At 32.9% G+C, this 25692-nt stretch overlaps 1 protein-coding gene across 6 annotated transcripts in view; it reads right to left on the minus strand.

Moving 5' to 3' along the window:
* LOC126745561 (uncharacterized) overlaps positions 1–16968 on the minus strand; it is a 34969-nt gene extending 18001 nt beyond the window's left edge. For 2 of the 6 annotated variants that reach the window (XR_007663586.1, XR_007663587.1), the window contains exons 1-2: positions 16760–16968; positions 16512–16663 (exon numbers count right to left, since the gene is read on the minus strand). Coding sequence is in view for 4 of the 6 variants with exons in the window: in XM_050453450.1 (XP_050309407.1) it covers positions 16512–16663; positions 16760–16861 (254 nt within the window). In the remaining 2 variants the exon portion in view is untranslated. The remainder of the gene's footprint in view (positions 1–16511; positions 16664–16759) is intronic. The other 4 variants (XM_050453450.1, XM_050453448.1, XM_050453449.1 and 1 more) reach the window with 3 other exon arrangements.
* Positions 16969–25692: the final 8724 nt, after the last annotated feature.

The raw sequence follows: 25692 nt of genomic DNA on the forward strand, positions 1-25692 counted from the left end.
CAACAGTATCGATTACCACGATTTTTTAATGCTTCGCTGGCTTTTGCGATCATTAGATTATCGCTCACATTCAGCTCGTCCTTCAGCTTCGTAGCATCCTCTAACCACTCATGAACGCCATAGGCGCTATTATCCGGATCGTAGCTGGTCAATTTAAATGTCGTGTAGCCGGGTACTACGGCAGACGCCTGCGCATTCAATCCATCTGCTACGAAGTTGGGCGTTGACGATGATGGTGCCGATGACATCATTGCCAGTTTCGTTTGTTTCGCTAACTCGGCAATTTGTTGTTGTTGGGCGGCAATTAAATTTAATAATGTTTGTTGCCACTGCACTTCAGGAAGCTTATCAGTTGGTCCAATACTGCTTTGTGATGCAACATCTTGGTCTGAACCTTCCTCATTCTCCTGCGGAAGATTGATGGCTTGGGAATTTTCTTCCGACATGTTGGTTACACTTTACCGCGAATTGTTTTGTAAATTTAGTCTTAACTCTCACTAAAACTCCGCACTAACTGCACAAGGATCTAATCCCACTTCTGATGTTAAATCAAAGCCAAAAAGTTTATAAAAACACCCGTTTTATTACTTTTAATAATAACAACTCAAAAAGAACGACTTAAACTTCTCCGACCCGATTCGAAGACTGCCTTCCGTCGTAGCTTCCTCGTAGTAGGTTGCGCGCCTCGTGTGCGCGCAATTGTATTTGCACACCACTCGGTCATTTGATAATCCTGACATAGCAGAATTATAATGGCATTTAACATATATAAGAATTACACCCTGCAGCAGTGGTATCTTACGATACTTACCGGATGATTTTCAACACAAAATTTAATATTTCTTTTGGGTATCCCCGCACGGACACTTGTGCAACTTGTGACGAATATACAGCAAAAGTTAAAGCTTTATCTGCGGAAACTGATAAACAACAAATTCAACAGCTAACAACAAACATATTCTTCATAAGAAGAGGGCGGAATGTTTTTACAACCATAAGCAGAAAGCCAAAATTCAGGCAAGAAAAAATAAAAAGAAAGAAGCTATTTGCATAGATTTCTCTAAAAATGTCTCCCTGCCGCAGATAGCTACCAACGATGTATATTATAAACGTCAACTTTCTATGTACCTCTTCAATGTCCACGTTCTTGCAATTGGTGAGTCCATTTTTTACGTGTACGATGAAAGTGTTGCCAAAAAAGGACCGAACGAAGTGGCCTCATTCCTTTTTCATTTTATTATAAACTATTTGGATGACGAAGTTCAGGAATTGGAAATTTTATTTGATTCTGCAGGAGGGCAGAACAAAAACTACACGATATTTAGATTCATTCATTACTTAACGAACAAGCGCATCCATGGCCTCACAGACATTAAAATTACATTTCTTATACGTGGACTTGGAGTGCGATAAAAATGTTGGTCTATGGAACATAAAAGCACCAATCAGTGGTAAAAATACCAAAAGATTTCGAAGAAATGGTGAAATTATCACGATCAAAACCATCCCCTTTTACTGTGGTCAGAGTTACTAAAAGAATTGTATTGAATTGGAAGACAATGTTGCTATCAAAGTATGCCGCTAAATGCCCTTTTAAAACGTAGCCTATCAAAGTTATTTAAGCAAGCTTCTTCTAGCGTTTGTTACATCTAGTCGTTTGTTACAATATCGCACGACGTACTTTGGAGAAATGCTGACAGGCATTATTAGAGCACCGCGGCATAGTCAATTATTGCCAAAGGGGTTGTTTGAGCTTCCCTCTCCAGCTTACAATGGTATGTTCTATTAAATATTATATTTTTTTACAAGAATCGCGTGAAAAAATATTACTTTTCAAACTAGCTAGATAAATAAATATTACTTAGTGTTTAGAATACTCAGACTCAAAAAAACTCAGGAATCTCCAAAACACGTTTGTTTTATTTCTCAAGACACACAGCTCCCTCCCCACATCATGGCCGCCTGTGGACTGTCATACCACACGGTAAAATAAATATTAGCCATCTAGCGGCGCAGCGCCAAGGCATGATTCACCAAAATATGTACAAAGGTGGTAAATACAACATATTAAAGAAATATGGATTTATATAGATTATAAATCTTTAAATCTAATAAAGAAGACAAAAGGAATATAAACACTTAGTCTTAACAAAATCTTATTTTTTTAGGCCTCCTGCCAATTTCCAGAGCCAAATTCAACGATTTGCAAAGTTTAATGAAGTTTTGTAGTCCCTCTGCTGTCAAGTTCTTTCTCAATCTATCCCATGACTAATTAAATGCAAATTAAAATGTAATTTATTACAATCACCTTACATTAATGTGTTTTTTTTTTCAGGTCTGGATCAATCTGGATACAACCGACATCATGGAAACTCGCTTTTTACTTTCTTAGAACATAATACTGTAGTTATTTTTATAAAGAGTATTTTGATAAGCTCTCATACTGATTTTGTACCGTTTTTAACATTTTTTTCTCAGTTTCGTGAACAATTGACTTACCTGCTTTTTGCTGCGCCCCTGACCCTTCATATAGGAATTCATTTTTTTTTCCTTTTGAAACATGCCAAGCCCCTTCTGTGTTCCCGGATGTAAATCTAATTACGAAAGTAGTTTAAAAGCAGGGGTGGCAAGTATTTCTGCCTTGTTTTTGGCTTCCTCAAAGATGAACAACTTAAAATTAAATTACTAAAAGCTATACCTAGAGCAAAGTTTACTGAATAAAATACTTACTAAATATTTTATTCAGTAAACTTTGCCTAGAGATAATTGGGCTCGATATTCTGTGGTTTGTGCCAAGCATTTTGACCCGAATGATATTATCCGTGAAGATGATTATCTTTTACCTGATGGCACACTCACTAAGATTAGAGTTAAATTTTTCCAAATTTACCTGCATATTTAATTATAACAGTGCCTCTTCATACTCAACTTGATTTCATAACAAATTTTCAAGATCTTATGATAAATTATTCCCAAAAAATTCTAATATCTGACCTGTGGAATGTAAAAATTGTTGGGGATACAAAACTATATTTCTCTACTTTAAACTTGAATGATGCTTGTATAAATATTATTAATGAAATATCAGTAGATAGCGACCTACATGTTAAAGTATTTTTAAAAAAGAATGAATTGTCCCAAAATGGCCTAAAATGGATTTTACTTTTCGAATTTAAATTAAAGGTGGTCTCAACTTAAACATCTATTAACTAGGTTTAAGTCTTCTGATTATTGTTATTGTTTCATGACTGCATTAATCAAAATTCAGATTTCTTAAAACAGGCGTTAAATTTATTGGAAAGTTCTGATTAACACACCTTAGAAGATGAAAAAGATAGTGACATTTATAATCGAGTAATACTTTTAATAGAGAACTTTTAATAGATATAACTTTACTTATTTTAAAGCAAAAACGTTATTGCCCATCAACTATAGAAATATTTTTTATGTTATATATTATATCCCCTTGCGCATATGAATTGCTTAGAGATTATTTTAAACTCCCCACCAAGAGACACCTACAGTATCTTTCTTCTAGCTTTGATGTGTCACCAAATTCTGACTTAAATAAAACTATTAACGGTGCCTAATCAAAATTGAACATCCATCTCGGCAGAGCCGCGCTTTCAAAGCGTAAACGGATCCACCAAAATGGATCCGAATCTCCCACGTGGTGCGACGTTTCCAACTGTTATTTCGCGGCTTGAGTAAAGTCGGCTATGCTATTATCAACCTATTTTTCGTTATGTCGGCGGTGCTATTATTCCTTATCAAGGCAACAAGAAAACGTAGCAAAGCCTTGATATCTTGAAAATAATATCGAATATGTTAAAAGAATGAAGATTGCCGTCTAAAATATCGGAATCAACCCAAAAATCTCCTCGGATGATCTTGAATTAAAAAAACAATTGCTCCAACATACTAGCCGACCATGCAACACTTTATTCTCTACTTGAATAGTTAAGGGAATAAAGAATTATTTGCATAAAGTGCATATCAGTACTTGAAGAATGTCGAGTCTCAACATAAGAGTAGGAAAGTAGATGACTGTAAAGATTTGATTTTCTAAAAGAATTCGTCACCCGAGAATTGGTTTGTTCTATATCCAGAACATTTGAAGCTATATGCTACCCAATAAGGAAATAAACTACTCTATATCCCGCTATAAACATATTTAAGATACTATTGGATTATTCTATGTCCGATAGTTTAATGCTTGTGCTATCTCCACGCTACCGTATAACGCATATTGATCTCCATTTTGACCAATGAGAGGCGTTATACGCACAGTCCGTAAAGATTACTTCAACCTATAAATGGTATATTGAATAGATCGTTACAGTGTTTACCGGCTTATTATTATACGCAAAAACAATTTATTATGAGTAATTTTAGCAGCCGTTTTAGTTTACCATGTCCAGATCTTTCCCCAAACACTCTCGGGTGTTCAGGTGTCAAGTACAGTTCATCTAGAACTATTCTTTTTTCAAAGGAAAATAAACTTATTTGGCTCGCATAGTTAAATGAACATAACCTCACATTATTTCTAATAATTTTATAAAACACTGTTAAAAAATTGAAACATTATGATTTATTTTTTATTTATAAAATTGATTATTTTTTAAATGTATTTTATTAAATTGTTTGTATTTTATATTATGTATTTAAAAATGTATTTAATTAATTAATTAGAGTAAAGTTATCTATTAGGTAATCCAAACCACTTGTTCAGGTTTTGACCATATTGATTTTTTGTTTTGACAGGTTGTTGGATCGTCTTATTTTATAAGTTAGATTAAACAAACATTAATTTTAGGTTGAAATATTTATATTTAATATATAGCACAAATATTGCTGCCGAAAATTTTAATATTGATGAATTTGATATTGAATTTAAAGACGGAACGATTATCTATGCAACTTCATCACATCATGATGGAGACCAACAACTGAATATAATCAAGAAAAGCAACTCGAACCTCAAGAAAATAATATGAACATTGAAAACGTGTGTCCTCTTAACCCAGCCCAAACTAAGCCAAAAATTACAAGAAAGAGGTCTCGCAACCCTGACACTTGGGCGATAAATGTACGAAAAAAGAAGCGAGAAGCAGGTGAGGAAGGGAATATTAAGGGAAAAATTCATCTGCAAAAAATTGTAAAATAAAGTTGTAAGCGACGAAATTGTAAATTTAATTGTTCTTCGAATTTTACCATTGATGATAGAAAACTTATTCATGAATCTTTTTGGAAACTGTCAGATACTAAAAAAAGTCATTTTTAAAGCAAATATGTTACTAGAAATCTAAAAGCTCGAAAGCGCGGTCAAAGTAATAGAAAAACTTATTCCTTTGAATATTTTCTTCAAGTGGGGGGAAAAATAACTCGTGTGTGTAAAGATTTTTTTTTTAGGTACCTTGAATATTAGCTCACAAAGGATCTATTATTATATTTCTAAAGTTAATAATGCGGAAACCGGATTACCAAGACCACCATTAAAGGGTAAAAATCAAAAAAAAGTTATACCAGATGCTCAAAAAGAAGAGGTCAGAGCTCATATACGTTCATTTCCCAAAGTCAGTTCACATTACTGCCGAGCTAACTCAGAAAAAGAATATTTAGAGACTAATTTAAATTTGTCTTAAATTTACAATCTTTATTGTCTGACCGTTAACAATCCCGTTAAATTTAATATTTATTCCCGTATTTTTAATTACGAGTTTAACATTGCGTTTCATAAACCAAAGAAAGATAAAGGTCAACCCTTTGGACGGAGAAATCCAAGAATATGAAACCCATGTAAATAAAAAAAATTGGCTAGAAATGAAAAAGGAAAGATAGACAAATCAAAGATAAATATACCGCAGTTGTTACTTTTGATCTAGAAAATGTTTTTTCTCTTCCAAAATCAAATGTTTCATCACACTTTTATAAAAGAAAACTTAATTGTTCTAATTTGACAGCATATTGTAACTTAAACAATACAGTATATTGTAGTGTGTGGAATGAGGGTATGACTGGCCGTGGAGGTGTAGATTTGGCCAACGCCTTAATTCGAATTCTGACTCAACAATCGATAACAAAGGTATACAAAAAATAATTTTATGGTCGGATAGTTGCGTCCCTCAGAATAAAAATTCCATAATGTCCTATGCTTTACAACATTTTTTGTACAATTCTAATAACGTAATTGAAATAGAACAGAAGTTCTCCCAGCCAGGTCACAGTACTCTTCAGGAGGTTGATTGCGCACATAGTGTTATTGAAAAACATTTGCGTTATTTGGATATTCATAGTCTACTCTCTTTAATAAGATTGTTAACGAAATTACCTCAACGAAAAATGAAGTTTAAAATATTGCAAATGACTCCTTCACACTATAAAAATTATGCTTCTAAAAGTTTGTCAAATATAAAGTATAATTCAATCCCATATACAAAAATCAATAATATTATTTATAATTTTTGGGACGATTTAAGGCAATATTCACTCCTGAACAGGAACAAGACCTTGAAAATTATTTAATGCACATGGAAAAAAGATTGTTTTGTTGTTGTTGAATGATTGTTTGGATTAACGATGACTGAATGCAGGCGTTTAGCATTTCAATTAGCTGAGCTCAATGAACTTGATCATCCGCTTAATAAAGAACATCACTTTTGCCGATAAAATCTATAATGTGGACGAAACTGGAGTGTCAGTTAATCTAAAGGGAATGTCTAAAATTATTGCTACTAAAGGGAAAAGACAAGTCGGAGCCCTGATGTCAGGAGATAGGGGTGAGACCGTCACTGTTAAAATATGCTTTTCGGCTTCAGGAACATGCATGCCTGCCATGTTTGTATTTGGTAGAGAAAAAAATGCAACAAGCTTTCATGGATGGAATTGTTCCTGGCGGTTGGGTAGAGCTAAATGAGAGTGGGTCGATGGATAAAAATTTATTCTTTATTTGGTTCAAAAAATTTGTTGAATTTGCCAAGCCCTCAAAAGACCGAATAATTCTGCTTCTTTTGGATGGACATTCATCCCACACAAAAAACCTGGAAGTTATTAATTACGCCAGGGAACATGGAGTTATTTTGATCTGCTACCCTCCTCATTGCACCCATCCGCTACAAGCCCTAGATGTACCTTTAATGAAACCAATAAAAACAATGAAAACAAAGTACCTATTACGCTGAAGAAGTACGCAAATAGCTTAGAGCTAATCCTGGTCGTGTAACCTTACAACAAATAACTAAATTATTTTGTGTAGCTTACCTCAGAGCAGCTACACCGCTTACCGCCATGAATGGATTTTTAAAAACTGGAGTTTGGCCAGCTAATAAGGATGTTTTCACTGATGCAGACTTTTTGCCTTCCGAAACAACAAATATTGAACAAAATAAAAACTTATCACCTAAAAACAATAATAGTGAAACTATGAATGAAACACATCGGAAATTAATTTAGTTAGAGAAAAAACTCCAAAACCAATTGATATTTCCAAACCAGGTACATCAAAAGATTCAGAGGTAAGCTTTAAGATTGTTAGTCCTGAGGGTATAATTCCAATCCCTAAAATAAAACAAACTGAGAAAAGAGTTTCTCGTAAAAGAGGAAAGACTGCTATTTTATCGTATTCGCCTTACAAAAACGAGCTAGAGGAAGCTGAGCAAAAAAAGAATAAAAAATCTAAAGGGAAAACTCACTCTTGTGAAGAAAAACCTTGCACCATCACCAAAAAAGAAAAAAATTACTAAAGCTTCCACTATTCTGAAAAATAATGACAAGAATTCAAATATACAAAACAACAAAAATTCAAGTGACAGTGAAGTTAGTGATGCGGAGTGCCTTTACTGTGGAGATTTTTACTCTTCGTCAACGGAAGGATGGATAGCATGCTGAATGTGTCACCACTGGGCCCATAACTCATGCGCAGGATTTGAAGACGAAGATAACCGTTTTAGATTGTGAGTTATGCAAGTAAGGTCCAATCCCATTTTGGGAAACAGGGCAATTAGCATTGTTTTGCTAAAATTACTGTAACAAAAAACTTGTATATTTTTTATTTTATTTTAAGCTCTTATAATTTAGGCATGATATGTAGAAATTATTTTTTCGTTAATTAAAGTTTCTGTGTCAATTAATACTAAAGTTATCTTTATTTGGAGACAAACTACCCCATTTTGCCCGCCTTTACCCTAATATGCATAGAAATATTTAAGTAGAGGTATTTAAAAAAATATATTTCAAATTTAAAAAAATTAATTATTGTATGTTGTCTAAAGATGTAAACATTCTTGGGGGAGCGAGGTCCCAAATCCCTCCTCATGAGCCGGGACTTAACAGAAATAAAAACTAGAATAGAAACATGGAAACAGCAAGAAATGCGTTTTTTAAACAATCCTTTGTTACAGAGACGTCACAATAGAACTATACAGATAATATACCACTTATTTTGTTGAAAAATTGTGCACGTAATTTGGTCAAGCTACTTGGCATTAAATTTAACAACTCGTTGAGATCAGGAATTTTCCCCTCAAAATGGAAATTAAGCGAAATCTCGCCAATTTTTAAAAATGGTAATAGAGAGGACGTGTCAAACTATCGGCCTACTAGTAGATTATACATTTTTGGTAAAATGTTGGAAAGAATTGTGTACGACACTATTTTTCCGAGTATTAAACACAAAATTATTCAAGAACAACACGGTATTTATCCAAAAAGATCTCTTGAAACAAATTGATTATGTTTTTCATAATAGATAATAAAGGTCAAGTGGATGCGTTATACACAGACTTTAGTAAAGTATTTGATAAAATTGATCCTAAAATATTCATTCAAAGGCTTGAAGAAATCGATGTTGTTGAATGTCGACAAGTATTTGGTAATGTCTATTAGTTGGAGGAGATATCCCATAAAATACGATTATCATGTTGGTGATTCCATTCCGACCAGAACGCCCAGTGAACGAGATTTTGAGGTATTAATTAGTGATCAACTTTCTTTCGCTGAGCATATCGAGCCGGTAGTTTTCGGTGCATTTTATTATGCGAAAGTGTAAATCTTTTAACAATGTCCAGAGATTAAACAGCTTTGTTTAACTCTTTAGTTGGGAGTAGACTGGAGTTTAGCTCTGTTATTTGGTCACCTATATATCAGAGAATGTGCAGACGAAATTTTGAGACGAAAGTACTGGCATTTGAAGAGGACCTAGTTTATTCCCCAAGAGAGTCAGAGAGTGAACCACTACAAAGATTTCACTTTCACAGTCACTGTGTATCCTTTGTTAAGCAGAATTAATATTAATATCCTAAGAATTTCTGCTAGACAGAGCAATTTATTACCTACTACAACCTCGTATTAGCTTGAATCAATCATCACCAGTGTATAGAATCTGCTTAGTATTTAATAAGATTGTAAACCGAATTGATCTTAGTTGGCCTTACTTGAGATTCATTCCTGCTATCATCAGATTATCTTGTTTCTATAATATAAGTAGAGTAACAATTAATAGCCATAAATCTTAATAATTTGAAATACCATCAAGTGTGCCACAAGGCAGTTATCTGATTTCATTATTGTTTATAATTAATATTAATATTATAAAAACGTTTTAAATGTTTTAAATCCTGTAAAATACTACTTTTTGGAGATGATCTGAAAATATACTTAAACATCGAGACCCTGGATGACTTCATTAAAATCCAGCAAGACCTCTCGCGCTTGGAGCATTCCTGCCAGAAAAATCGATTCTTTTTAAATTCCGTAAAGGGTTTTTGTATTAGTTTTACTAAGAACATTATCAAATCAAATCAAATATGCTTTATTTTTTTAAAAAATTGAGACAAAGCTATACATAAAAAGCAAAACACACAAATATAGAAATCAAAATACAAGTACTAAATAAATATGTACAAAACTGGGTACAAAAGACATAAATGTACCTGGTCAAATTTCTTATACTAAATGTAAAAAGTAAGAAAATAGGACAGTAAAAAAAATAGTAACAAGAAAGTAAAATAAAAAAAGTAAAAAAAAGTAACAAAAACAGTCAAAAACATTAATACAATGTTTAAAAAGTCATAAAAAATTTGATAGAAATTTAGCAAAATATTGCTATTCTACATCGTAAAGAATTTAATAATTAGCCAGTGCGTGCATGATACTCAAAAAATAATATTAAAAAAAAATCATCTACTGCATATAAAGCTCTTTCCAGTAAATATGATTTCAAAGCATTGCGAAATCGAGGAAAAAAAGTCAATGATTTAATTTCCAAAGGCAGATGATTATGCATTTTTTTAGCTCCGTAAAGAATAAAGCTTTTTATTAATTCTAACCTTGGGATTGGCACATAAAGATCATGCTCTGCGTTTCGAAGTGGATAATTGCGAGATGGTCTATTAGGAATTTCTGATATATGCTTGCGAACCAAGCAAATAGATTCAAGAATGAATAAAGATGGAATAGTTAATATTTTAAATCTTTTAAACATTTCTTGGCAGTGAGCTCGACTATCAAGTCCTAGTAAATAGCGAACCACTCTCTTTTGTAGTTTAAAAATGCGCTCAAACTGAGTCACACAGCATGTGCCCCAGAATGGAAGAGCGTAACGAAGATGGGACTCAAAAAGGGCATAATAATACATTCTTGATGACAAAAGATTTAATTCTCTGGAAACTGATCTTATGGCAAAATAAGCTGAACTTAATTTTTTAGATAAAACATCGATATGTAATTCCCACTTCAAAGAGCTGTCAACAATAAGTCCCAAAAATTTCACAGATTCAATAACGTCCAAGCTGGTGTTGCTAAGAACAAAGGGTTGGATAGTACCTTTATAAGATAAGACTTTAGTTATTGAGATGTTTAAGCAGATAAGATTCGAATCGCACCACGATTTAATGTTGATAAGGTTTTTAGCAATAGTTGCATGAAGTGCCGCAACATCCGGATTGCTCCATGTAAAGCTAGTATCATCGGCGAAGAGACAGATTTTGCCGCTAATGTTAAGATGAGCCATATCATTAATAATCAGCAGAAACAGAATTGGGCCCAGAACTGAACCTTGAGGTACCCCACATTCTATTGGTCTGCTAGAAGACATGGTCGTTTCAACCTTTACAAGCTGACTTCTGTAGCTAAGATAGGACTTAAACCATTGGAGAGGCGTTCCTCTGAACCCATAGTGCTGTAATTTGTTGATCAAGATAGTGTGGTTTACACAATCAAAAGCCTTGGAGAAATCACAGAAAATAGTTGCTGTTGAATGATGATTGTTTATACTGGAGTAAACACTGTTAAAAAGGGAGAACATAGCATCATTAGTGCATTTATTACTCAAGAAGCCAAATTGATGGGGAGTTATTAAAGTTATTAATTATGTTATATTTATTTGAAGCTTGCTCTTTATCTCCTCCTTTATGTAAAGGAATAATTATTGCAGTCTTAAGGCAGTTAGGAAAGGCCCCATTTTGAAATGATTTGTTAATTAGGTTTATCAGATGGTTTAAGGTGTTATCAGGCAGATTTGAGAACATTTTTAGAGTCAGGCCATCTGTACCAGATGATAATTTGTTTCTTAATTTATTTAATGTACTTTGAAGCTCCGTTATTAGTACACGGGTAAAAAAGAAGTTATGTAAGTTTTCATTAGAGAGATATGAAACTGGATCATGAGAAGATGTTATAGTAGTCATTAGGTTTTTAACCACGTTTTTAAAGTAATCGTTAAAATTCTCAGGTGAAGAGGGGATAGTGCTAGTCGAAGAAGGCTTATTTCTTAATTCGTTAACAATAGACCATGTTTCTTTAGCAACGTTACCAGAATTAGCCAGCCGGTTAATATAATAAATATCTTTTGCGGCTTTTATTGCTTTTCGTTACAATTTCCTGTATAGCCTTACATAATTATGAAAAAATATGCTGTCCGAAAATGTTTTTAGGTATGATAAAGAGCGCATGTTCCTTGCAGACACACGTAAGCCTTTAGTGGACCAGGGCTCATTATGCTTAATTTTGATGGGTCTATAAGGAAAGGACTTATTCGCAATACTTGACAAGATCTTTACAAATCTAAAAAAACTCACCATCGATATCATCAGAGATAAGTTTAATTATAATTAATTAAACTTATCTCTGATATAAGTTTAATTATAATTAATTAAACTTATCTCTGATACATTGATGCATGATTAAAACATTATTATTATTAAAACAATATCGACCTACTATACAAATAACAGTAATTTGAAAAGAGTCGTAGAAATCAGAGATTTTGAAGTAATCCTGGATAAAAAATGGACTTTTAAAGCACACATTAAAAAGGTGATAAGCGAATCAAATAGAATGGCTGGTTTTATTAAAAAAAAACTCAATGGAATTTAAGAACTCTAGATCAATTATCTCTTTGTATAATAATAATAATAATAATAATAATAATAATAATAATAATAATAATAATAATAATAATAACAATAATATCTTTATTTCAAATCACATAACAATTAGAAACACTGTACATGAAATGAAATATTGTTAACAAAAACATGCATTAGGATTAGGTACAATAGTCTCTTAAAGAGTAGGGTTCCAGCTTTACTAACAAATCCTTAATTGCAGCCTTAAACTTTCCAACTGATACAATTCTTTTTATGTGTTCTGGTAGGGAGTTAAATAGTTTTATACATGCATAATGTGGAGATTTTTCTGTTAGTGAAAGTTTATTAACTGGATACCTAAATTTTAATGTCTTTGTGTTATATTTATACTCAGTTTTTGTTTAGAAAAGATGTTTGTTTTTGAAAAGAAATATTAAACATTCAAATATATATAAGGCGTATACGGTCATAATACCCAAATCTCTAAAGACTGACCTACAACTTTGAAGAAAACCCATTTTTTTATAATTCTTATCAACCTTTTTTAAACAATAAAAACATTTTGTAACATCTTTTCCCCAAAAAATTATACTATATTTAACAATAGATTCAAAGTTAGCGTAGTACAGAATTCTTAAGGATTTTTCATTCATGTATTTTCCAACTATTCTAATACCATAACAAATAGAATTTAACTTTCTTATTAGCTGTTTTATATGGTATGACCAGTTAAGGTGTTCATTGATATATAAACCTAACATCTTGGTATTTTCGTTTACATTTAAATCTTTATTGCTAAATTACATTTGCAAAGGCATTTGTATGTTACATTGTTTTGTTCGAAACATTATAATATTTGTTTTTTCTTTATTTAAAATTAAACTCTTTATATTAAACCAGTATGTAATTCTTCTTCAAAGAATTCTTCTGTTTTATTTAATAAATCTTTCAATAATTTACCAGTAATAATAATGTTAGTGTCATTAGCATATTTAATAATCTTTTGGCTAGGTGATTTATTAGGAGATCAAGATCATTAATAAATATTATGAATAATACCGGACCAAGTATGCTGCCTTGTGCAATTTCTATATCATTAAATACACATTTAGAATAACCTGTTTTCCCATCCTTTGATATTTTTACTATTTCTGTTATTAATGTAGGACCTAAACTACTCTATTACATTTCCCCTTATGCCATATTTCTCTAATTTTTTTATTGAGAGGTTCCTATTCAAACAATCGTACGCTTTGCTTAGATCTAAAAGCATTCCAAGAGCAACTTAACGTATAGAGCAAGGTATAAAGCCTTTGTTCTCAATAAACTTTCATTTGTCTCGGTAATTTGAAATCCAAAGTACAAGGTAGATATTGTGCGCTTAGAGCGGGTACAAAACCGGTTTCTGAAGTACCTATACGTTTTAAAATAAATACACCAATAAATAACCATAATTATTCCACAATACGATCTAAATTTAATTTTTGAACTCGTAAAAACAGAACAAATGTCACCGACGTCTTTGTGCTTTATAAAATAATTAAGTCATGTCGATTCTCACTCTTTCCTATCTAATATTAATATACGTATACCAAGACAAAATGCAAGGGCCATGGACTTGTTTGCAGCCGATTTTCATCGAACCAACATGGAACAGAAACATGTTACCTGATTAATACATAAAAAGATATTTTGAGACTGAGACTTAGAGTTTTCATATTTTTTCTAGTTACGTAGGTCTCTTTGAGATAATGGATGAGTTCTTTTAATTTTATGTTTGTTTATTCAACTCCAATCTTTTAATCTATCATAGTTATATGATAATATCATAGTATTCTAGATTACGTTCTTATCAATAATTTTTAGTATCTGTATATGATACTATGAATGTAGTTGCAAAAGAATTTTTATTAAACCTGTTGTAAGTTTATTAAATATGCATAGTGGATGCTTTTTTGGTACTTGTGTACTGTATGCAACCTGAATTTATAATAAATAAATAAAGAGTGAGAACGTTAAAGTGCTATTTATTTTCAATACTATATTATAGACCGGAAAGCTACACACTTAAACCAGAACACCTAAATAAACTGCAGTCGTTCAAAATGTGGTGTTATAGAAGAATGCTCACGATATCATGGACAGAAAGATAAAGAAACTAGTCAACAAACATGGAAATACATCGCGAAATGGGTAAAGAATATGAAGCAATTAAATATCATATAAGCAAGAAAGTTAAAATATCTAGGACATAATATATGAATCGACATAAATAATGAGAGGATAGGGATATGAGATACTTAGACTAATTATGCAAGATAAGATAACTACTATCGACTTGTTAGGGAGCTACACCAGCCGGATCAGCCCACAAATCTATAGGAAAAGCACGTAAATTACATACATTTACATTATAATTAGAATTTTTTTTAGGAAGTTGGTGAAGATGATCTCGACAGAAGAATTGAATGTTATGAAATTACGCCACCTAGAATTACTGCAGAACCTCGGCACATAAGTATTTGCTTCAGTGCTGAGTATAATTTCTGTTTGAATTTATCCAAAAAACAGTAGTTAATAGAATGGCAAGAACCTACGAATGTAACTAAAAAAAAGACAGAATAAAAAAGTCCAATTAAATAGCTTTCTAAACATCGGACCTATCGGATTTTTCTTTCTAGATTCACTTTCAGATAAAGTGTCATAAACAGGACTTTGCCAAACCTATGGATATGCTCGAATTACGGTTACATCAAAAGGCTCAAACTAAACCTCACTTAAATCCTCGCAACCATACCAACATTGACATTTCTCGCAACTCAAAAAAAACTCCTTATTTATTGCAGTACTTTAGAAACACGACATTAATTAAAAAATTCTAGTCAAGACAGGCACATTTATTTAATGATTGCATTATATGAAGAAAACAAAAGTGAAAGTATTTATTTTGTTTTAAAAGTATTATATCGGAAGTCCAAAACCTATAATTAGTGTAAATGATACTATGATCACATTTCATGTTTTAATGTAGCTTATATCCAAAAGATTTATATAATATTCTAAGCGCCATTTTCAACAGAACAGTCAAAAGTTACGTCCGTGTAACATCAAAGCCAGCTTTTTACTTATACACCGCTTTACTTATTCGACCATGCTATTCAGCACTCTTTTTTGTTAATAATTGAATGTTATAGAATAATCAAGAAAACTTAAAAAACACACACATACACATAATTTTTATTCAACTACTACCATAGCCCTGAAGAAGCTTGATTTCTTTTTATCTGTTGACACGACGGGAAAATCTTTTCAGATAATGAGCGGAAATTTCCAGTTAATGGTAATCGTAAATTAATAGACAACAAAAAAAAATTTCCAATATATTCATAATTCCTTTATATTAATAAATTATTATAAAATTATTAGAAATATTAATTTCCTATATATTAATAAATTTTTTTCACAGTAGCATTATTTTTTTATTGTATTTTTGTATTTTTAGAATTTCAAAATTGCATTTAGTTTTTAGTTACTCTCTGAAAATTTTTGCTTATTTTTGCAAGTAAAAACAAATAAGTTTTTAAATACCATCCAAGGCTATTCTTGAGTGATTCCTTGTATATATTAAGTTAAGTAAAAATTTTGCTTGACTTTTGTTTTAAACAATTTGTGTTCAACAATTATGAGGATAAATGATTAAACAAAACGTTTAATAAAATTCAGTTTATAAAAAAGATAAAACCAAGATGATGTTCATATAAGAGTGAAAAGGAGGTAAAAAGAGTAGCAAAAAGGCAAATATATATTCGTATTTACTCAAATGTCTGGAAGCTAACATAGAGTTTGAAGTTGATATTTACTTAAGAAAGGGCAAGAAAGTCAAATCTATTAATAACAGCAATTTTAGCTAGCTACGGCAGATTGGGTTTCAAGATCGGATGCTTAAATATATTTAAGATGTAAAATAGGTAAATAAGAAATCTAAAATATTATTTGACACAAAAACGCCTTAACATTTATTCAGAAATCGATAAAATAAAATCTGATACTTATGTGCGAAATTACTAAAACTTAAGAAGGCAAAAGTTTCATAACAATATTATATATTAATTATAATGTTATTAAATATTATATAAGTATAATTACCTTCGTATAGCCACTATAAACTCATTTCCTGCATCAAAAATTAAATCATGGGCAACGGCATGGGTTAATCCCGCTGTGGGGGTGTCGTTTACTCGAACTACGACATCGCCCACCATCAAGCCTGCATTTTCAGCAAAGCTATTTTTATCTACCTAAAACATTATAACATATCCCTTCCTTGTTACGTTATAAAAAATATCATAAGCAGATTTTTCCAGTACAGGACGACTCTTAAAAAAAAAAGGTACCTTAACAACCACTAAGGGTTCGTTAAAATCGGCTCCCCCCACCAACCGAAATCCCCAATGGGAACCGGCGTCTGGTTTTGAAAATTTCAGCTCGATCGCCATGTCATTTTCTTAATTTTCCACTCTTTCAACACTTCACCAAAATTATTGAGTCATCGCGCCTTAATTCATTCGTAACTGATACGAGTCGATCTCTGGCTATTATTAATTGATGGACAATTGACACACTTTTTGTGATTGCCAAAAAGTGATCTGCGTTTAATGTCAACTAAATTTAGCGGCGGTCAGTTAGTTGTGGAATTAGATGTATGGAAGTATAATGTGGGGACGCAGTTCTATTAACAATCATTCGTATATGAAAGGTCCTAATAGATCTTTAAAGAACAATTCTCTAAAGAAAATAATTCATTGAATAATTGATAAAATGACATAATTAAGAGATGGAGGAGGACCACTAACTATAAATATCCGGAAAACTTTTTCTATTTATTAATCAAAAACTTCTGTGCGCTAAATTGACTTCTTTAGAATTTTCTCCTTCGTCCCTTTTTTTTTTGAGAATCTCTTACTAAGAACGAAATTGTGGGTTCATTCAAAATACAATAGTGAGGAATCTTCGTTAAAGCCATTGACCAAAGTGGTACCATATTACCGATTGTATGGACACCTATAGCACCCATTAACTAAGTGTTTATTTATTTATTTATTTATTCATTATTTATTTATCTATTAGTGTCAAATGCAAAGCACTCTTATAAAAGTCAAGTAAGATAAAATGCAAGCTCATATATCTCAAAAGTACAATGAAACGTATGAACAAAAGTTAGTTATGTCTGAAATTACTCAAAATTAATAATGCAATTAAGAATAACATCTAACACAAGGCATAAAATAATTAGGTCCTACAAATATTTGACGTTTCCATACAATATTATTTAAATGTTTCTTTTGTTTTTGCCGCCTGTTATAGAGTAATTAGACATTCCAAGGCCGAACGCTAAAAGGCGGTACATAAGTTTTGACTCTGTACGTAAAAAAAAACTTTAATTCGCTATAACTTTAAAATGAACAAAGGTATCATCATCTGGTTTTCAAAAAAATCTTTGCAAATTTTATCTACTTTTCAAATATGATAACACAAATATACTAATTAATTTGAACTTCTGGAGTAAAATGAAAAAAACTGGAATTTTTAAAAATTGCGCCCTCTAGCTCTTTTATTAATAGTGGAAGCGGTACACATGAATAACTACATAGAAACCGCAAATTGTGATACAAGCAAGGCGTTTGGTACACATGTACTATAGACCCAAATAATCATTTTTACCCGAAGTTCCTATAAATACATCCCTTAGGGGAGGAGTGGCACCATTCTGACTCCCCTCAAAATTCAGATGTATTTATTCACCAAATGTCAGTAAACCAGCTTTCATTCTGTTTCAAAACATTGTGAATTACGATTAGGTCTTAAAAAAGGGTAATAGTAATCTTTAAAAGCAGCCAAAACAATTATTAACCCCTAAAAGGGAGTGGCTACCCCCTGATTTTTTGAAACTTTAGCGCAAAAGATAAATGTTTAAGTTATTTCCATAAAATAAATTTGATGCAAATTAAAAAACTAGAAATTTTGGAAGCGTTTGGGGGGGTGGGGGGGAGGAGGCACCCTCTCTTGCATCCCTACCGCTCAACTTACCAGAAACAAAAAAAAATTGTTATGTACCATTGCGATCAATATTCTAGGACAGTTCTTTTTTAAACAAATTGTACTTGTGACTTTTTATGCCCTAAAATATTATTTTGCCCTATAGGGCAAAATAAAAAAATATTATAATATTATTTTCATCCATATAAGCCCACGGGCACTTCCACAAATGTCTCCGAATACTGTTCTAAACAGTTAGTTCCTGCTCTAACAAAAATTGCTAACAGCGTAAGTGCTCTTAAGAGATCTAGCCTGGGAGCTTTACTGCAATATGAGTCTTAAAGCGACCACTCGTGATCGAAGAGGTGCTGGAGTTGGCCAGATAGATATTCCCGAAAGAGGTAAGAAAATTTGACACAAATAACTTTTTACCAATAGTATTTGCCATTATTTTTTATTTCTTCCAAAAAACTGGAGCTATTAAAAAAACTCAGAAAACAAACAGGAACTGTTCCGTTTTCTCGCTAGAAATCTTATAACTTTACTAAAACAATTTTAAATTGTTACAAATGCTGATAATAAAATTGTAACGTCACCTGGATCTACTTCTGAGTTACAAGGATTGGATATTTCCCAAATGGAGGAAGCTGACGGCAGAATACTTCTTCATGTAAAGGATATGGTTGCCAATGGAATCGAGTCAGTTCTGATCCACTGTTCCGACACAGACGTAGTTGTTGTGGGAGTATCTCTATTCCACGAGCTTCAAGATCACGGTTTCAAAAAGTTATGGATTTTGTTTGGCAACGCATTAAAAAAAAAGATACATTCCCGTCCACGAAATCGCAAATAAACTTGGTAGAGAAAAAGCAGTTGCGCTGCGTGGATTTCACGGTTTTACAGGGTGTGATTCAACTTCCTTTTTTACATCAAAGGGTGCGTACTCTTATCATTGTAAGAGAAATTGTTTTGATATAATGTGTTTTAGGTAAGAGAAGTGCCTGGTCTACTTGGAAAGACCCAGACATTACTTCAGCTTTTAAGTGTTTGTCCTACCCCTCCAGCATCGATCAGCTGACTGATGCATACATAAAAGCTCTAGAAAAATTTACGATTGATATGTACGATTCACGCAGCGAAATAACCGATATCACCGAAGCCCGTCGTCACTTATTTATCACTGGAGAGAAGTCCATCTCAGGGAAACCTCCTACCGCTGGTGCCCTTTTAGAGCATATAAAACGCGTTAAGTACCAAGCTGGAGAGATATCGCGACGTGCACTGGAAGGCTCTATATCTAGCCTACCACCCCCAGAACAATGGGGGTGGAAGGGGCGGAAAGATGGTTCCCTTGAGCCAGTTTGGTCGCAGCTAGACTGGATATGGTCATCAGTTAAAGAGCTGGATAGGTGTGGTTGTCGGTCTGGCTGTGACACAAATAGATGCTGCTGTAAAAAATATGCAATCCCGTGCACACCCGCCTACAAAGTTTGCCACGGGACTGCATTAATAAAACGAGTGTTTGTCAATTATTTTATCCTAATTATTGTATTCTAATACTCCTTTTTTATTTTTATAGAGGGAAGCAATGAAGATGAAAATCTCTGAATAGAAAATGAATAGAAAATCAATTAAATTAGTTGAGGAGGCAAGAAGGGGCGCATTTTAGGGATGCCTGCCTGTCTTCGTAGCACCCTCTAAGACCATATTTTATTTTAGTTGTGCCATAACTGGGATAAAATACCTATTATAACTAACATGTTTATAACTAATACGTTTGTCTCTAAAAAAAAAATTAGTTGGTAAACTTCCCTTTTAGGGGCTAAAACTTATTTTTTACTCCCTTTAGGACTACTAAAACTACTGTCAGTATCTATTTACCCACCACAAGACTTTCTAACAGGATAAATGCACGCTTACCTACGATTTGTAAAGAAATCTATTTAAATTTTCAGTAAGGGGTAGTTATTCTCCCCATTCCTCCCCTAAGGGAAATTTTCGTAGGTTTAAAAACTTCGGACCAGAATGATTATTTGGGTCTATAATATACATGTACCAAACGTCTTGCTTGTATCACAATTTGCGGTTTTTTTCTAGCTACCGCTTAAGAACTATAGAGTAGTAGTGAGATATTGAATAAGTATTTTAGAATTTACACCAATTTTAATGATTACACTTTTAATAGCCTGCCCCTACATTCCTACTATAGCGCATAGACCAATGAGTCTTAAACCAAAATAATAAAGAATTTTCTAGGCTTTCTAACAGTATTATTAAAAGTATAGGTTTGCGAAAAAAAAGACGTTTTCCTTATTTAATTTTTAGTTACGCTCTCTAGCAGTGAAAAACGAAACTTGAAAATAATTTCCAGAATTTTCTTATAGCTATTTTTAAAATAATTTAAAATTTCCATTGTTGTTAGATGTACAGGTCCTGAGATACAGCTTACCTCGATTAATTGCCCACCCTTTATATCAGCATGGGTCATAAATTTTTCAGAATTCTCTTTCACAAATAGAAGGCATAGGAGAATATATTATATTATACAGAGCATAGGTACAAGGCAGGGTAAAAATTCTTAGTTTTCTAAATTATAAATTGCAGCACTCTCTATAGTCTTAGACATCTGCGTGAGTGAAATTATCCAAAATATACAGCCCTGAGCGTGCAAGCCGAAACTGAAGTGGGCAAATTTCGTATTAGACAAATATATCTTGATAACTTTGACGAGAGTTTCCAATATGGGACCACCAGGTGAATCTTAAATCTAGAGTGACACCTAGGAAAGTTATAGCCTTTTCCAGAGTCTGCTAACTATGATTACAATCGCACAGGGGAAAAATTATCTTTTTGGTTTTGTTCTGATTGGCTTCATCGATTTAATACCGCCCAGTCCTCCAGGTCACTTCATGATCCCAATTAGCAATTTTTCAACGTTGCAAATTGCAACGCAACGTTGCATTGTTACGTTGCCTTAACTATAGAGACCCCGATTACCCCAATTTGAAAGCGATTTTTTTGGTTGTCTCAATCGTTACACAGTTAACTTTCTAAACGCTTTTGCAACGTTTTTAGAGTTACTGCTTTTTAGACGGATGGACGCCATAACGACAGAAAAATTAATTACTTTTTAACAATAAACTAATAGATAATTCCAGTAGGCAGCTACTCCAAAAATACAACCTTTTTAATCCATCTTTTGAACAGACCTTATTAATATTTGTTTTGTATGTAGTTTAATATAGTGAATCATACGGGTAAAATACCCGTTTTGAAGGATTTACAAGCACTTATTTATGCACGGAACATAGTTTACTGTGAAAAGATGTTATTTTAGCCCTAAATAACAGGCGCGCCTTGAATTTATAGCGGATTTCGAAAAAAAAAAGTAATAAGTAATTTTTTTTATTGGATACATAAGAAACCCGCTATCGTTGTCTCTGGTTGACCTGAAGCAAAAGGAACAACAGATGGACCTAACCTAAAATTTTAATATTTCAATTATTGTTTGCAGTCTGTTGCGCGTATGCAGCACGTTTTTTTACAAACTTTAACAAACAAAAACTTTAACTTTTACAAAATAATCATAAGCTCTTTGAAAAATATAAACTGAGAATGTAATGTTAACATTACATTCTGAGTTCTCATTGCTGCTGCTGCTATATAAATCCTAAAAAATAAAACTTTATAAAATTTACCATCGTTTTCAAACTGGTTAGTGTAAAGAAAGGCTATAAAGTAGGATGTAGGAACCATGAAGGAAACCATTAATACAAACCATTTCATTGCTATATTTCGCAACTTCCATTGATTCTATATAATCCATATCAACTTCAGGTAAGCTAGTTGTAGGCATTTTTACTTCCATTGTAAATTTTTTTTTGCATCTGTAGTAAGTAAAATATTTAAAGTCTTTATATCTCAAAACGAAAATAATAAATCCCAATAATTCCAAGCAAAAAATTAATTATAAAAATACAAATATAGATTAAGTAGGATATGTTGAATTTAATATTTTTTCTTCCTCTTATTCTCTTTACCTTTGTTTTTCATCTTCTTCCTAAAACTCTTAACATGTCAAAAAGGAGCTCTACAGCGAAAAATGCTCAACACAGCCGATCAGGCAATGTAATACCCATTCGCTAACGATGAGGTAACGTTGTTCTTACTGGGTTTTTGATTCGAAAAATTGTACACGTCTGCACGTCGTTATTTTAAGTGTAAATTACTACTCCTACCATCTATAGTAAAAATATACGTTGTAAAAACAGCAGAGTTTTACAACAGTTGCGATACAGGTGCAATACGCCAAAGTTTGGTCGAAAATAAACGTCTTTGCAAAACCAACTAAATTTTGCACTGAAAACAACGTTGCAACTAGTGAAAATAAGAGTAATCTCAACTTAGGTGTAATATAGTTAAAATAGCATAAGGCTAAAATACTACCCAGTAAATAGTACCCAGGCTAACAGCTGGGAAGAACATTAACATACACCAGAAAGAGAACAGTGCCATCAGTAAACTCTGGGATTTACTATCAAAATGACATATTGACTCCTGCCTGTTTTACTGACATAGTAGACCCTCCGCAGATAGACGAAAGCACCTGGTATGAGAGGTTAAAGCACATATAGATGGTCCCTCTGCCTGACTCATCTGACAACTACTGCGCCTAAAGAGACGCAAACTCCGTCTAGTAACAGGTCTTTCAACCGGACATTGTCATTGGAGATGCCGTCCCCACACTATAGGTAATGCGGACAATCCGGAATGCTGATGGTCTGGGAGGAGGATGAAACTACAGACTACGTTATCAGGTAGTGCCCAGCACTTATCCTTGGGGACAAATATCTGGATCTATAAACACCTACAGTTTACCCAGCGACATTAAGTCTTAAGGGTCCATTAGGAGACCTATGTGCATAACAACCCTATGGGGACCCACTGCTTTCCAATTCAACACATGAATTTGCTTCGTTAGCAGTAAGAACAATGAATAAAATCGTGGAATTTGTTTCTCATTTTATTGCATTTATAAATTTTGATCAATTTAACAAAAAGCAAAATGCTACTTACTTTTATCTTTTATTTTATTTACACCATTCCACAAACCACATCCTAAAGAAAAACAAAAAAAATTATTATAAATAATAACAGTTGTGTACAATATCACAATAACATAAGAAAAAATTAATTTTATGGTTACTATCTGAAACAAGTGTACTCTTTTCATTTCGGACAAACTAAAGATGAAAGAAAAATATGTCACATATTGCTGCAATAAGTCAGGTGAATCAATTTCATTATTTAAAAGCTTAATAAAAATTGCAGATTAGCAGATTTTCGCTTTTCCTCAAGGCGAAAAAGGTTTTTTTTTCAGGCGATTTCTGCAATTAATTATGACTTACCACTATTTAATAACCTATCTAAGAAAAATAAATCACAATTTAATCTTAAACTCCTCCAAATCAACCATTTTCAGACCAAATGAATCTTGGTCTTAAAATGGATGTGGAGTTAAGATATTCAGGGCATATTAACATAATTTTTTCAAAAAGCCTACATTTATCTAAAATTCATATGTCAACATCAATTCAAAAACTACAAAACTGCTGTATGCGTTTCATCTATGGGATCAGTAAGTATAATTATATCAGTATAGCCTACATCGAATATGTGTGGCTTCAGATGGCACAATAACGAAAGCTATAACACTAAGATTTTTGGCAAGTGGAAGCACTTACCAGAATGCCAGGCAATTACTGAGGTACTCAAGGATTATATAAAGGTAAGTAATGCACATAAGTTGAACCGTTTACAACGTGTTTAATAATAAAAGTAAAAACATTTTTCATTAGATCATATTTGTCCTAAAAATAAGTTCATTATGAGGAGTCATATTTGGGGTCCCTTCACTTTGTATTATATTCTGAGGATTTGGGAAATGGGTGTGTGGAAGCTGGGGAGTCGTAAAATGTCCTTGTGTCTGTAGTCGCGTCAGAAAATAATCTTGTGATGGCTGTGGAGTTAATGAAAAGTGGCTCTGTGGTGGTTGAATAGCTGGAGCATGGCTTGAGGCTTCTTGTGTTGTTATTAATGAAAAGCTATTTAATGTCTACATATGCCCCTCAAATATAGCCATGTTTATAAGCCTTTTTACGTAAGGTACCATTTCAAGGGGCATATTATTTAATTCATCAGCGACATGCATGCCAAAGCTGTCATGTTTTCCGAGTACTATTTTTTTTAATCGGTCAGCCACCAACTGTAGCACCTTTTGGTTCGAAGATACAACTTCATCTTGTTTTGTGTTCCTGGATGGTCGCTTGAATCCTGATGAGCTTCCTGATGGTGATGGGGATGGTCTCGTCGATTGAGACTGAGATGATGATTGGCTCCGTGCATAACATTCATCTTCTACTGGTTCTTTTTCATTGATCGACTGCGAGTCGTCCTGAAATAAGAACAAAATATGCATTAGATATTTTCAATTATTTTATTTTAACACAAACTTTCATAATATTTATTTTATAATTACTACTTGACTATTTTTTGTTGTAGCTTCCAAGGAATGAATTTGAATGGAGAAAAGTTGCGGAAGGTTTTCGTGAAAGATGGCCGTTCCCAAATTGTATAGGAGCTCTCGACGGAAAGCATGTACGCATAATTCCGCCAACAGAAAGTGGATCATTATACTGGAACAACAAGAAATTTCATAGCATTGTCCTCATGGTCCTCATGGCTGTTGTGGATTCAAATTACGAATTTATAATGTGTGATGTGGGAGCCTATGGAAGCATTTCAGATGGTGGCGTAATTTCCAGCACTAAGTTTTACGAAAGATTAAGTAACAATCGTCTGTATTTACCTCCCGATGAAAATCCAGGTAGCACATCCGCGCTTCCGTATGTATTTGTGGCAGACGAGGCCTTTGCATTAAGGCGAAACTTTGTGAAGCCATTTAATAACAAACAATTGAATTATGAGCGGATGTTCTTCAACTACAGATTATCAAGAGCAAGAAGAATCGTCGAAAATGCCTTTGGCATATTGTTAAATAGATTTCGAATTTTCCATTCTGCCATAAATTTGAGAGACACTAAAAATGTAAATACCTTGGTCCTGACGGGTTGTTATCTCCACAATTTCTTGAAGAGGCAGTCCCAAGACTCATACATCATACCCGATTGAAATGACGCGAATTTAGAGATATGTAAGGTGCAAGGGCTAGTAGATCTCCAAAATTACATCAATAGCGGCAATGTTAGTAATGATGCTAAATACTATCGAA

Source organism: Anthonomus grandis, chromosome 16 (genome assembly GCF_022605725.1).
Source record: "Anthonomus grandis grandis chromosome 16, icAntGran1.3, whole genome shotgun sequence".
Lineage (NCBI taxonomy): Eukaryota > Metazoa > Arthropoda > Insecta > Coleoptera > Curculionidae > Anthonomus > Anthonomus grandis.